The 12,483-nt window shown below is 50.5% G+C and overlaps 6 protein-coding genes across 6 annotated transcripts; 2 read left to right on the top strand and 4 right to left on the bottom strand.

Annotated features, from left to right (window-relative positions):
- Positions 1 to 514: 514 nt before the first annotated feature.
- Positions 515 to 1,005, bottom strand: STEHIDRAFT_57297 (uncharacterized protein; the record flags this gene model as incomplete). Its single annotated transcript, XM_007303907.1, has 3 exons — positions 515 to 708; positions 787 to 860; positions 920 to 1,005. Coding segments are annotated over 3 exons (354 nt in total), but the record flags the coding sequence as incomplete, so codon positions are not given.
- Positions 1,006 to 1,568: 563 nt separating this feature from the next.
- On the top strand, positions 1,569 to 2,851 carry STEHIDRAFT_131390 (S-adenosyl-L-methionine-dependent methyltransferase; the record flags this gene model as incomplete). Its single annotated transcript, XM_007304402.1, has 9 exons — positions 1,569 to 1,627; positions 1,711 to 1,728; positions 1,800 to 1,932; positions 1,994 to 2,032; positions 2,120 to 2,180; positions 2,355 to 2,420; positions 2,478 to 2,518; positions 2,590 to 2,645; positions 2,704 to 2,851. 9 exons carry the CDS (start codon positions 1,569 to 1,571, stop codon positions 2,849 to 2,851), a joined length of 621 nt encoding a protein of 206 aa, XP_007304464.1.
- Positions 2,852 to 2,978: 127 nt separating this feature from the next.
- STEHIDRAFT_57901 (DUF185-domain-containing protein) lies at positions 2,979 to 4,770 on the bottom strand (the record flags this gene model as incomplete). Its single annotated transcript, XM_007303959.1, has 3 exons — positions 2,979 to 3,776; positions 3,831 to 4,154; positions 4,228 to 4,770. The coding sequence occupies 3 exons, from the start codon at positions 4,768 to 4,770 to the stop codon at positions 2,979 to 2,981; spliced, it is 1,665 nt and encodes a 554-aa protein (XP_007304021.1).
- Positions 4,771 to 5,448: 678 nt separating this feature from the next.
- STEHIDRAFT_139572 (uncharacterized protein) lies at positions 5,449 to 7,306 on the top strand (the record flags this gene model as incomplete). Its single annotated transcript, XM_007304401.1, has 9 exons — positions 5,449 to 5,584; positions 5,654 to 5,840; positions 5,896 to 6,073; positions 6,141 to 6,253; positions 6,313 to 6,500; positions 6,567 to 6,721; positions 6,760 to 7,025; positions 7,048 to 7,074; positions 7,245 to 7,306. The coding sequence occupies exons 2-9, from the start codon at positions 5,714 to 5,716 to the stop codon at positions 7,304 to 7,306; spliced, it is 1,116 nt and encodes a 371-aa protein (XP_007304463.1). The 5' UTR covers positions 5,449 to 5,584; positions 5,654 to 5,713.
- Positions 7,307 to 7,377: 71 nt separating this feature from the next.
- Positions 7,378 to 9,374, bottom strand: STEHIDRAFT_121689 (pyridoxal phosphate-dependent enzyme beta subunit). The gene is made up of 8 exons (XM_007304400.1): positions 9,186 to 9,374; positions 8,989 to 9,126; positions 8,883 to 8,914; positions 8,786 to 8,827; positions 8,611 to 8,698; positions 8,488 to 8,549; positions 7,857 to 8,383; positions 7,378 to 7,774 (listed from the first exon to the last, which is right to left on the bottom strand). Exons 1-8 carry the CDS (start codon positions 9,289 to 9,291, stop codon positions 7,606 to 7,608), a joined length of 1,164 nt encoding a protein of 387 aa, XP_007304462.1. The 5' UTR covers positions 9,292 to 9,374; the 3' UTR covers positions 7,378 to 7,605.
- A 321-nt stretch (positions 9,375 to 9,695) lies between these two features.
- STEHIDRAFT_121688 (PALP-domain-containing protein) lies at positions 9,696 to 11,948 on the bottom strand. The gene is made up of 8 exons (XM_007304399.1): positions 11,603 to 11,948; positions 11,339 to 11,476; positions 11,180 to 11,253; positions 11,005 to 11,092; positions 10,874 to 10,935; positions 10,605 to 10,811; positions 10,207 to 10,526; positions 9,696 to 10,123 (listed from the first exon to the last, which is right to left on the bottom strand). The coding sequence occupies exons 1-8, from the start codon at positions 11,712 to 11,714 to the stop codon at positions 9,859 to 9,861; spliced, it is 1,266 nt and encodes a 421-aa protein (XP_007304461.1). The 5' UTR covers positions 11,715 to 11,948; the 3' UTR covers positions 9,696 to 9,858.
- Between the last annotated feature and the right edge of the window lie 535 nt (positions 11,949 to 12,483).

The raw sequence follows: 12,483 nt of genomic DNA, 5'->3' as shown, positions 1-12,483 counted from the left end.
CGTGGCGTTGCCTACGGCGAGCGGACAAAGCCACGCGATACTTGACCTCGGAAGTCCGAAAGACCGCCGACCACCAGCCCGCCAATCAGAAGCACGTTAGCGCTAATTAAGAAAGACAAAGACACGATCCACAATTAGAAGAACGCGGAGAAAGCTGGAGAAAGCTGCAGAGACGCCACAGAAGCGCACTAATGTAGGCATCGGGCAGGAGCTTGGAGACGAAAGGAGACAAAGTCCGAGACCATGGGAATCTAGTCTGGATATTTGAAGGATCCAAGCTTGTCAGACCAGCACGCATAGGGGCCCCAGTGACACATGGGACTCCTGAGACCAGCTGGTGATGCGAGCATGGATGGTGTGCATTATACAGAACGCGAGAGCGAACAAGCAATGAACGTACAATTACATAGTAGTACAGACCAGAATAAAGCATTGAAAGATGTGGGTATCGGGTAATCCTCAGAGTCCTCGACCCATGAAACGCAGTGTGTGATGTTCCAAAACTAATGCTCGCCTAAACCTCATGGGGTTTCGACATGTTGCTCGGGGTCATCCAGAAGTCCTTGTCGGCCATACGATATTGGCGAACACGGTACGTCTTCTTCGCGTAGTACGAGCCTGCGCCCAACGAAGCTGCTGTGAGCATCAATGGCATGGGGCCTTTCCGAAGACGAGGAACGGAGGATGCGAGAAGGAGAGCAGAAGCGCCTATTATTAGATGGGGTGTCGTGGCAGTCAGTGAGAGCTCGCTTGACACCTCCGACGATGAAGAGAATTGAGGCTCACCCACTGCCGTCTCCAAACCATTTGCCGTCTGCTTTTGGATGCTGTCCGCACTGTAGAGGTAGAGTGCGCCAACGCTGTGATGAATAAGATGTCTTAGCAACCAGAACAGTCGTTGGCGCGGAAAGAGTCATACCCTACACCGACAAGGAGAGATGGAATAGATCGTGTCCGTGCAAACCCAGTCACACCTCCAGCAATGCACAAACCGCCCTGATGGTAGAGATATGCTCAAGCAATGTCATGAGTAGGAGAACTGAGTGCTAACACACCATAGCGTATGCTGGGAATGCAGACTACATGGTAGACAGACAGCAACCGTCAGCTCAACTGTCGCCCAAAGCACAATCCAGGTGGGGACACGCGACACCCACCATATTGACTTGAACTTTGCGGTAAAAGTAGAGGAAATTTCACAAAATCGGGCGCAAGTTCTATAGACGAGTAGGTGGGCAAGGGTATAACAAGGCTGATGGGGAACCCATGACTTTATATACGCAAAGGAATATACGGCAGCGCCCACGCTCAGCACTGCTCAGCAGGTCTGCTGAGAGCCGCGTTCTCATTCACAAGCCTCGACCCCGCGTTCTGCCACAATGCGGGGTAGTTTCTCACGGACCCGCTGAGGCAACGTGCGGCCCGGTCGAGACAGCTCTTCGAGAGGCACCTCGCCACAACCTCGACCAGGTCTCGGACTTCATTCACCCAACTTCTCCCCATGCAGCTTCAGAGCAATCTTGTACGCCACATATAATTTACACCAAGAAAAAACTCGACAGACTATCATGGGTCTTACAGATAATTTGCCCGAGAAGAACGAGGAATATGGAACGAAGCAGTACTGGTACACTATTTTTGTCCCGTTCGTTTCCCCCTCAGACCACTGACAGAATATACACATTCGTTTTTTCCCGCGACGTGGTATAGGGATCAACGCTATAGCCAGTGAGCCCTCTCGGCACATCTTCGCGCAGCAAAAGAGCAACACGGCTGAACGGCACACATGCTCACCTAAGGGAAGCAACGGATGCCACATTCGACTGGTTCAAAAAGTACGAAGATGTGGCCGATCTCATACGTGATGCCATTCCAGACAAACATGCCAGGATCCTCATGCTTGGATGTGGTAACTCGACGCTGTCCGAAGACGTGAGGTTTTCACCTCCCCGAATGGTCTGCAGTTCAGCTCATTTTCTGAGGGACATTCTAGATGTACGATGATGGCTACAAGAACATCGTGAACATCGATGTTCGTCCCGGTTTCATCCTTTGAACATTCACCGTTTGAAAATCTGACGCACTTCATCTTCCCGACCCGTCACAACTATTCATCCAGTATTCCGATGTTGTGATAGAACGCATGAAGTCGCGCCACAGCGTTCGACCAGAGATGGAATGTCAGTCTGTAGGCCCAGTGCGGTCCTCGCCCTTCTGCATCCTTCTTTCCTTTCCCGATCTCTCCCGACCCGGAATTCACTACGAGAGACGCACGATGATTCCACTCTGTTGTGGCGTTGCGAGGAAACGAACGCGTTACTAACTCTCGAACACGCTCTGGATTTCCATGTCAGGGCACGAAATGGATATCAGAGATTTGAAGTTCGAGAACAATTCGTTCGACATCGCGATTGACAAGGGTAAGCCACCGTGGCGTACCTTGAAACCTTCGTCTTACTGAATTTCCTCCGACATAGGTACGATGGATGCGATGATGACCGCCAAAGGCGACGTTTGGGCACGTATCGCACGGTCGCACTGTCTTGTGCACCACGTCAGTACTAACCTTAGTCGTTTGATATGCAACAGGATCCACCACAACAAGTGATCGATGATTGTACGAAGGAAGTCGACGAAGTGATCCGGTAAATTCCAGCCATCTCCTCCATTGTCATTCCCTGCTGATTAACTATAAACTATCAGCGTGCTCCGAAAAGGAGGCCAGTTCCTCTACCTCACCTTTGGTCAACCACATTTCCGAAAACGGTTTCTAGAGAGAGAAGGCACGACACTGGAGATCAAGAGGATTGGAGAAGCCTTCCACTACTATTTCTACATCTTGCGAGCTTGATATAGAGAGCCTCCACGAATGGCAAGCTGTAAGGAATATCCGGTGGCGGATTTGTATGAGTTCTGGAGAAGTTTTATGACTCGTGTCATTAATCAACAGAACAATAAATGTACCAACGAAGAAGTTATCAGAATAAGAACTTGACATTCTGATAATAGTCCACCATCGGATTGTCCCCGTTCCTCAATCTCGTCCTCCCCAGATCCGCGTATGTCTCCACAAACTCCGCATGCGAATACACATTCGACTTCCTCTCTCCGACCGGCAGCCCGCTCGCGCTCGCCACCCCATCTACCGGCGGTCTCCTGTTCCTGGGCTGATAGCTCGAAAAGAACCCCGCTCCTTCGCTCAGCAGCGACGCATTCGTCGACAACGGCGACACCCTCGAGTCGAAAAAGTCGGAAGTGGAAGTCGTGGAGGGTTGAGCGAGGATGTGTTCGTACATATCCCGGAGCCGTGAAAAGTTGGTGGCGAAAAATATGTCGAAGAAGCCTTGCTTAACGAACAGGGTTTCGGTCGCGACGGTTGAGTTTTGAACTCGCGTTTGGACAACTGGCGCGTTAATCCCGGGTATGGTATCCGGGAGTGAGCTGAAGTCGGTTAAGAGGAGTCGGTGGCGAGGGAAATGAGATCGGAGGGTGCGAAGAAGGTTGAGGAGCCGGGTAGGTATGTATTCTGGTTGCGAGAGATTGGGGACGAACGGAAGGCTGTTATAAAGGGCGCGGATTGTGGGCGAATTGAGGAAGCTCGGGTAGGGTGGTGGGTCGTTTAGGCGTCGACGAAGGGCGAGGAAGGATGCGATGAGAGGGTCGGTGACCCGTTCATATAGCATACCGAAATCGTTGTTCTTGTCGATTGTGACAAGGGCCTGGACTGGTTGGAGCGTATGAGTATCGTAACGAATCAAGTCGTGTGCGAAGTTGTCCTGCCGAAAAGTCAAGCAAGGTCCAGAGAACATATGCAAAGGAGAGGGACGTACGACGACTTCCATAGCTAAAAAGAAACATGGCCGGGGTTCATGTGTATTCCAGTGAAATATACTCTCGTTCGTGACCTGGACGCACGGATGGACCGGCAACAGTTTATTTCGTTGGTATCCCGCCAACCTCTTACTAATCTCGATGATGTGGTAGTGGGTCCGTTCGTACACCTCTGGGTACTCCTCTTCGATATAGTCCAATATGTCCAGGGCAAGTGTACCATTTCCAGCGCCAATCTCATATATTACGAGGTCCTCGTATGGAAAGTACTTGAGAAGGTACTCCGCGACGAGGCACTGGGCTACCGCCTGGCCATAGTACGGCTACTGAGCCATAGCCACAACAGCAAAGCGTAAAATGTTAACAGCATGAAGATAGCAGAATGAGAGGCATGACCTTGAACAGCTCCGTAGGCGTGTGCCAGATTTGCTTCCCCGGACCCGAGCCATCCAACCCATACCCGCGATACCTCCTCGACACCTCTGCCTGAAACTCCGCCGTGTCCCTCAATTTGGTGAACTCTATAGGACCTTGTTCCGTCTTAGCCTCGAAGATGGTTGCCTGTTTCGGAAAATACCCATAGTTCGGATTATAGAGCGAGTCCTCGATGAAGTCGCGTACGAGCATCTTCACACGCGTCGGTGGTGTGGTAAACGACTCGAGGTCGTTGGCCGTCACGCGAGTATAGTCCGTATGTTCGGGATCAGGGGACGCGTTGTAGAAGTTGACATTATAGTTGACCTTTTCATCGGGTTTTGTCTCCTTCTCGGGAGCTTCGGATAGATTGACTTCGGGCTGAGGATGCGGATGATGGTGACGGTGAGGGTGACGGTTTTTATGAAGACATGCTGTCGAGGAGAGGGAGCGAGTGAGGTTGAGTGACGGACGTCCTTGAAAGTGATGGGCCAGATATCGTCGTGTACAGGTCAGACGTAGCATGAACAACAGGATGTCAGGCCACAGACCCAGTCGGTAAGTGAAGGAGCGGCGTCAAACCAGCTGCCAACCATTTCATGGCCCGATCAAATGGCGCCGCGAAGGTTTCACGCCACAATAGAGAATCTCGGGAGGACTCGGACAAAATGTTTCTTACTAGGCTCTAAATATGTATTTGTTCATCGGTCGCTCTACGTCTATGCACTCATTCTAACTAAATACCTTTTTTTTGTTGATTCATAGGCTATAAGACATATGGAGGTACGAAGAGCCGCCACGGTGGCCATATTTGAGTCAGTTGCGATCGGTTGCTTCCGAGGCTCCCTCAACTTAGAGGGTTTCCACAGTTTCCACTCTGACTCCACACAAACTTAGAGGAGTACTTATACACAAAGGTTAGATGTATCCGAGCTCTCCTGGTGACCCCTTCTAACCTGCTATCACCGTGCACATTCTCAAGCTTCTCAGGCTGGATCAACTCACTACCATTGGCTACACGAGTAAGTATCTTCACGGCGTGCGCACTTGTCCCTGGCAGTCGCCACACAACATTGAGGAGTGCAAAGGCATTGCCAGTTACTAATATACGTAGGATATATCCTGCCGATATTCTGCGCTTAATGTGTGGCTCATAGTGGTCTCTTAGCAGCTTGCTATGTCAGGCGCCAGCACTCCAGGACCGCCCACGTCGCGCCCCAAATGCCGTGGTTACGGCGCCTACATCTCCTGCGACGGTGCAGATCTCACAGCATATGGCACATATATCAACGAACAGTCTAGGACTGCGACTTGTTATATCCAAAGCGAAGCTGGCAAAGTCTGAGCCCTTTCTTCAGTCGACCCTTTGACTCCCGTTTACCCTATGCATCATCGTGTGTCGTACCAGGAATTCACAGTACACTGCGAAGACTACGCTAACAACACGGGGGCATCTCTGTCAGTATATATGGACGGCCGATTTATGGAGAGACAAGGCTCAGCGATACCAAGATTTCGAGGACGCATTCGGGGAGTGCAGACTTCTGCTGTCTCTGTCAGACCGTTTCGCTTTTCAGATGTCCCTCTTGCTAGCGGTAGGTCTGCCATTATTTACTTCACGACATAATGTTACCTCATACCAACCTTTAGACAATGAGGACGCGATATATGGAACCGTGAACTACGATACACTCGGCCTAATAGAGCTCCAGATTCATAGGGTACAATTGGTGGGTTGCGACCCGGATGCGCTTGTTACGAGAACAGCAACAGAAGTATCTCCTATACCTCTAAGACAAATCCCACCCATGGACCTGCATTGCGTATCGTGAGCATTGTTCTGCTTGACTACATATTATCTAGGCGGCCACACTGAACCATTTTTTGACTGTGAGACTCGGTGCAGCTATACCAAGCCAGCTCTCGCACTCTCTTGCCTGTCTTTGGGATCAGTTAGATCCACCAGATCGGCCATATGTCACATTCCGCTTTTACTACCGCCCGCGACGTGAGCAAGTCTTCTTTTCGCTCGCTACTACTTTTCCAATCCATCATGGGGGCGCGCAGAAACTCTTCAGACCCAGGGGATCATCCCATTTGACGACTACCTTAGTACATCGTCCAACCGGTCATTTTCACCTACACCGACCAGAAATGTTTCCACCACCAAGCATCGATTAGACGCGCCCGATGATATTTCTATAGCTGGACAGCGGAAGCGCTTAAAGCTCGAAGAACCTCCGTCCTTCTCAACGGTGCGTTGGTACTTTCAGACTCACGCCGTATACTCTTGTCATATTCACTACCAAACTGATGGGCAGGCCACTTCTTCTCGAATGGCCGCGGATAACGCGATTCAGATTCCCTCTCTGCCCAGCATTGGTGTTCGGCAGGAATCAGAGCAAGACAGTAGCGATATTTCCATCCGTATACGTACTCTTGAGGTAGCTCTCACTCTGCTATTGATGAGTTGCCCGTACATAAGATCTCATCTGACTTCACCTTACTTCTCAGACGACAATCCGAAATGCCCAAGCTGAGATCGACCAGCTCCGAGAGATGCAACGCATATCGAGGTCTCACGCTCATGACAGAGCAGGCTCTGCCCCAACCGGCTCGTTGTCATCACCTTTCTCAGCGATGTCACATACATCCAGAAAATCCTCCTAGTAACCCCCCAGTCGTTTCCAGTCCACAGTGGGACGTATGCTTAGCGTTATATAATGTTGGTGTCTCCGCCAACTCTCCCGAACGGGATGCAATATTGAAATCCTGCAAAAGTATGCCCTATTTCGTACATAGTTCATCCAGTCCTCTATTACTTCGGTCGTGTGTATACATTTTAACTGCATCGTCATTCGCATCGCACATAGCTCTTCCCTGCCCATCCGTCGCTTTCATCGCATGCTCTTATATACGCGTTACCTTGAACCAGTCCTTAAGGCCTTATACTTATACCATCCGTATTTAGACACTTGAATCCTGATGTATCTCGCCAGGGCCGTCACCTACATATCCAGTTACTCGTAGTCACACAGATATACCAGACACAGACGCATAGGCACTCTATCCAGTTGTAAGGCTCGACAATATGTGCCCAAGCCAAGTAATGAGACTTGCGGGAAATGGTCAAGTGCGTATACGCAAAACAAAGATCTCCGTTGATATCCGGTCTATAAAATGTACACAAAGCCACAATCACGAACCATTCTACACTGTATCTGTACACCGTATATAGTACCATGCTGTCGTATGCGTCTCTCTGGTCATTGGAATATTCGCCACTGGGTCTAATAAGTATCGTGTCTAGGAAGAATGATGCCCCAGAAGATCCCTCCGCAATACGAGTGGTAGAGGCCCTTAGACTCCACTCAAATGCCCGTTTCCGTTGGGTAGGCCACGCCCCGTCTTGTCCTTGTTCGACCCGGACGGCTTCTTCAGTATGCTTGAGATCTGGTTGGCTAGCGGCGTCGGCTCAGCCTGCAAGGTCATCTCGAGGAACCATTCCTTCCCAATATAATTCCTGATACTGTTTTAACCCACGCTGATGAGCCAAAGCTCCATCAAAAGCCAGGGCGGCTTGCGCGCAGATTGAAAAGGGAGAGACTTACCCATCAGCCAACAAAACCACAACATTCAATCCCGGCGCATTCGCCACCCGCTTTCCCTCCTCACTCCCCTTCAACCACTCTAATGTCCCCGCAATCGCGCTCCCAGAACTCCCGCCCACGAGCACTCCCTCCTTTCGCATCAATTTCTTCACTGCAACAAAGGAGTCGGCATCAGACGATTTGACCCAAGCGTCTATAGTTCCAGGCTCGCGCGTAAGTACGGCGGGAATGAAGTCGTAGCCGATGCCTTCCACAACGTAGGGCTTATTGTTGTCGGCTGGGTTGTTGAGCGAAGAAGGAAGGGCGAGCAAGGAGCCTACGGGATCGATGCCAACTACGATGCACTTTGGATTGTGAGATTTCTTGAGGGCACGGGCCACACCAGTGATTGTACCTCCGGTCCCAGCGCCGGCGAGAAATACGTCCACTTTCCCTGACGATGGGTGTATCGAAGTCGACGGAGTCGAAGTTACTGCTTCAATGATCTCTGGTCCCGTTGTATATTCATGAGCGAGGGGGTTGTTCGCCTATAAGACGTACGCCACCCAGACGCAGATTAAAGCAGAACAGGGACCGTAGGGATAGTCAGAAATCAGACGTAGATAATTATATGTAGCGCGAATGGACGTACATTCCCGTATTGATCAAGGATAATACCGCCAGGAATCTCCCTCTCCAGCTTTCGCGCCACACCTGTAGGGATCGTTAAGGAATTCAGCCACGAGAGGTCCATTTCGATGAATATGGGATCTACCTATATGGCTGTCTGGGGAGTCCCAAGCAGCTGCACTGGGCGTGCGGACAACTTCGGCACCAAGGGCTCGAAGGGCTGCTTCTTTCTCCTACGAGATGGCGCAATACGGGTGGCGAGTTGAACATTCAAGTCAAGATTAGGAATGATTGGGGCATGAAAGGGAGACATGACGCACAAGTGACATCTTCTCGGGCATGGTAATAATCACCGAATATCCCTTATCTGTAGTATTCAGTATGCGTCCCCAACGTCCTCGTAGACGCGGGACATACCTTGATAGCACATGCCATTGCTAAACCAATACCTGAAGACAATAGCCGTGATATCAGTTAACTAGCTGTATTGTTTCAAAACAGGACGTCATAGGACAATACTCACCAGTATTACCAGAAGTAGGCTCGATGACGACGCTCTTCCCTTGGACGAGCTTGCCATCCTTCTCCGCCATCTCGACCATACGCTTCGCGATCCTGTCCTTGACAGATCCTCCTGCGGAAGTGTATTCCAGCTTTCCTACTAAAGTCAAGACAACTATCGTCATTTTATGTATATTTGTCGAAAACAGAAACTCGTACAAAGGTTGCATTTAATGCCCTCTGAAGCTGCCAGTCTGTCTAGACGGATGAGGGGTGTATGCCCCACAGCACCGAGAGCTGAGTCAAGTATTGTAACTGGAGACATTACAGCGAGAGACTAGGGAGTCTAAGCTTGATGTTCTGGCCGGTATGAGGGCAGCGGGCGACGAGAGTTGAGCAAGAGGGAGGATAGTCGAAGCATTTGAGGCAAGGGGCAGTCGAATGCCGAGCAAGATCCGCTCGGCACGGTGCGTTTCAATCAGTGTGGCGTAGGTGTGGCGAGAGTGTCAGCTCAGTGCACGTCAGCCCCCACTAATATCGAAGATATCTTTCGGGCCAAAAACAAATACAAGGACAGCCAAAGCGCTATACGAAAACTGTCTTATAGCAATCCTACCCGCGATAAATATTTTTTCCAGAACTTTGATGAGAGTTTTCACCGACTGAAGAAATAACTGAGCACGACATGATGCCATTCATCACGCCGATGACAACACATTTGAGATAAAAGACTGGATGAACCTAGATACACGCAGATTATATTGGATCGAAAAGAGCAAGAGTCGATAACATGCACGACAACATGGACCTACATACATAGCACAAGGAGATAGATACAGCACTGGCCGGAAAAACATACCCCACAATCGTCGTCAGACTTAGAGAACCCCTTCTAAGCACCATTAACATCCCCGTTAATATGGCCATTCGCATGTCCGTTCGCATGGCCATTTAGCGCCTTAGTAGCATGACCCCAGCTAGGACGAAGTTGAGAGCTGTAAGAATCCTCCGCCGCCTTCTGGTCCGCGGCACAAGCCTCGAGCTCCTCAGGATCGGCAGGCCTCTCTCTAATCTCCTGGATCTCCTTTGCCAGTGAGGATGCTTCTGAGCGCATTGAAATGTCGAGGAACCAGTCCTTGCCGATATAATTTCTCACTCTATACAAACAAGTCCATGGTCAATCGGTCAGCAGCACACCGAAACACTCATGCCAATTAGAGGATATTTGAGATGAACGCACCCATCTGCACAGAGCACAACCACGTTCATCCCTTCGGTCTGTGAAATCCTCTTCCCCTCATCGCTCTCTTCCAGCCATTGTAACGCACCACTTAACGCCGCGCCACTACTCCCTCCCACCAACAACCCCTCCAGTCTGCTGAGGAGTTTGACGCACTCGAACGAAGGTCCGTCCGTGATTTTGACCCAGTGATTGACTTCGGACATATCCCGAGTGAGCACTTCAGGAACGTAGGCATACCCGATGCCTTCGACCTTATAGGTGACTTTGGAGTCCTCGGGGCGATTGAGAGTGGTCGGGAGAGCCATGTTAGAGCCTCTCTATTGTGTAGGATTCAAGGTTCAGAAGCCTCGTCAGATTTTAGGGAGGGGGATTATGGAATAAAGGAAACGACGTACGGGGTCAACGCCAACGACATGACAGTCCTTGTTGTGTGTCTTCTTGAGGGCCCGGGCCACACCAGATATTGTGCCACCCGTCCCAGCAGCAGCGACAAATACGTCAACCTTGCCGGATGAAGGATGCGCAGAGGTCGAGGGAGTCGAAACAATAGCCTCGATGATTTCGGGCCCCGTGCCAAGTTCGTGTGCGAGTGGGTTGTGTTCCTGCGAGGCGGCAAGTCAGCACTATTGGGGAAGAGGGGTACCGTAGACCTTAGAGCGCTCACATTAACGTATTGGTCGAGGATGACACCACCTTCGATTTCGCGAGCGAGACGCCTTGCCAAACCTTGTTCACAGCACAAGTCGAAAGTCAGCGTCTGTTCTGAGCAGGTATAGTACATGTTGAGATACTGACCGACATTGCCTACGGGACTAAACAACTTCGCATCGGTGGGCGTACGGACGACCTCAGCCCCAAGAGCGCGGAGCTGGATTTCCTTCTCCTACAGGTCACCCATGACGAGAATCAGTTTCAACACAAGAGAGAAAAAGGACATCAATACAAAAGAAAGAAGAGAGCAATCACGAACCATAGACATCTTCTGAGGCATACAGATGATACACTTGTATCCCTTCACTGCGCAAGCCATAGCCAACCCAAGGCCTACACAAACGACATACACCCCGAATCAACGATTATACTTCCCACCCCTCCACAATGATCGTTGGTTAGTAAATGGGAGACATACCAGTGTTCCCACTCGTAGGCTCGATGATAACGCTCTTCCCCGGCGTAATAATCCCATCTTTCTCCGCTTCTTCTACCATACGTTTCGCAATACGATCCTTGACGGATCCACCAGCAGAGGTATATTCTACCTTCGCCACTGTTCATCCCAACGGACAAGGAGAGATACATATCAGTATCACAATAGATCTTCTCGAGAAAAGTCACAAAGAAGAAAAATATGAAAAGAGAAGCGTAGTGTGAAAGGTAAGGAGAAAGAACGCACTGAGGTTACATTTCAGTCCCTTGTGAGCTGCGATCCTATCAAGCCTGATGAGGGGTGTATTTCCGACCGCGTCCAAGGCCGAGTCCAAGACGAAACGAGATGGTGCAGCCATCCTAGTCGATGTTCAGGTCCGTTTGTCGAGTAGTAGTCGTTTGAGAACAGGCGTTCGAGTATGAGACAAGAGGAGGAGAGAGCAACAGTGGCACAAGGTAGACAGGAGAAGCAGGGTCTGAGCAAGATCCGAGCAAGCAGTGATGGTGAGAGGGAACAAAAGGGAGTGAAGGAAGGAAAGAAAGGAGGGAGCGGGGCAAAGCGATCGACATTTTTCTCCTCGACCCAGGCCTATAAAAAGGATCCGTCCTCCCTTCGACTGGCGTCCGTGCCGTGCTGTGCTAGACCAGCCAAGGGAGCAAAATAGACGGAAAAGACCACGGGGCGAGAACAGTGGGAAGGCCTATGTTGAATTCGGAAATCAAGAATAGTCGAATTCGGAAACCTCACTGTGTGCCATAACCTGCTATAACGCTGTCCAGGATTATGTTCGGTGCACGGAACATCGTGTGGGATGTACATGCCCTGATGAACGTTGCGAGTAACTACAGGAACCACAGTTGATAGCTACGATCTTCCGCTTGGGTGGTTATCCAGAGCTAGTGGCAGTAATGGATTGTAATGGGGCCCACCGTATGCGGGCGCTCGGAGTACGTACGGATTCGGAAAAGTTGTACTCCCATCCAAACACTTGAAGCACAAATAAATCGTAGCCTTCCTGTCCACTAGATGGACCAGTCCTTGCCGTAAACAGCAGGCATCTCATTGCAGCTCATTGCGCGACGATAGCTCATGATGCATCTGGCACTCACAGTGGACAATACGAGCGT

Source organism: Stereum hirsutum, assembly GCF_000264905.1.
Source record: "Stereum hirsutum FP-91666 SS1 unplaced genomic scaffold STEHIscaffold_7, whole genome shotgun sequence".
NCBI classification, from domain to species: Eukaryota; Fungi; Basidiomycota; class Agaricomycetes; order Russulales; family Stereaceae; genus Stereum; species Stereum hirsutum.
The sequence above is the reverse complement of the archived record's forward strand: the minus strand, read 5'-3'. Positions and strand labels throughout refer to the sequence as shown.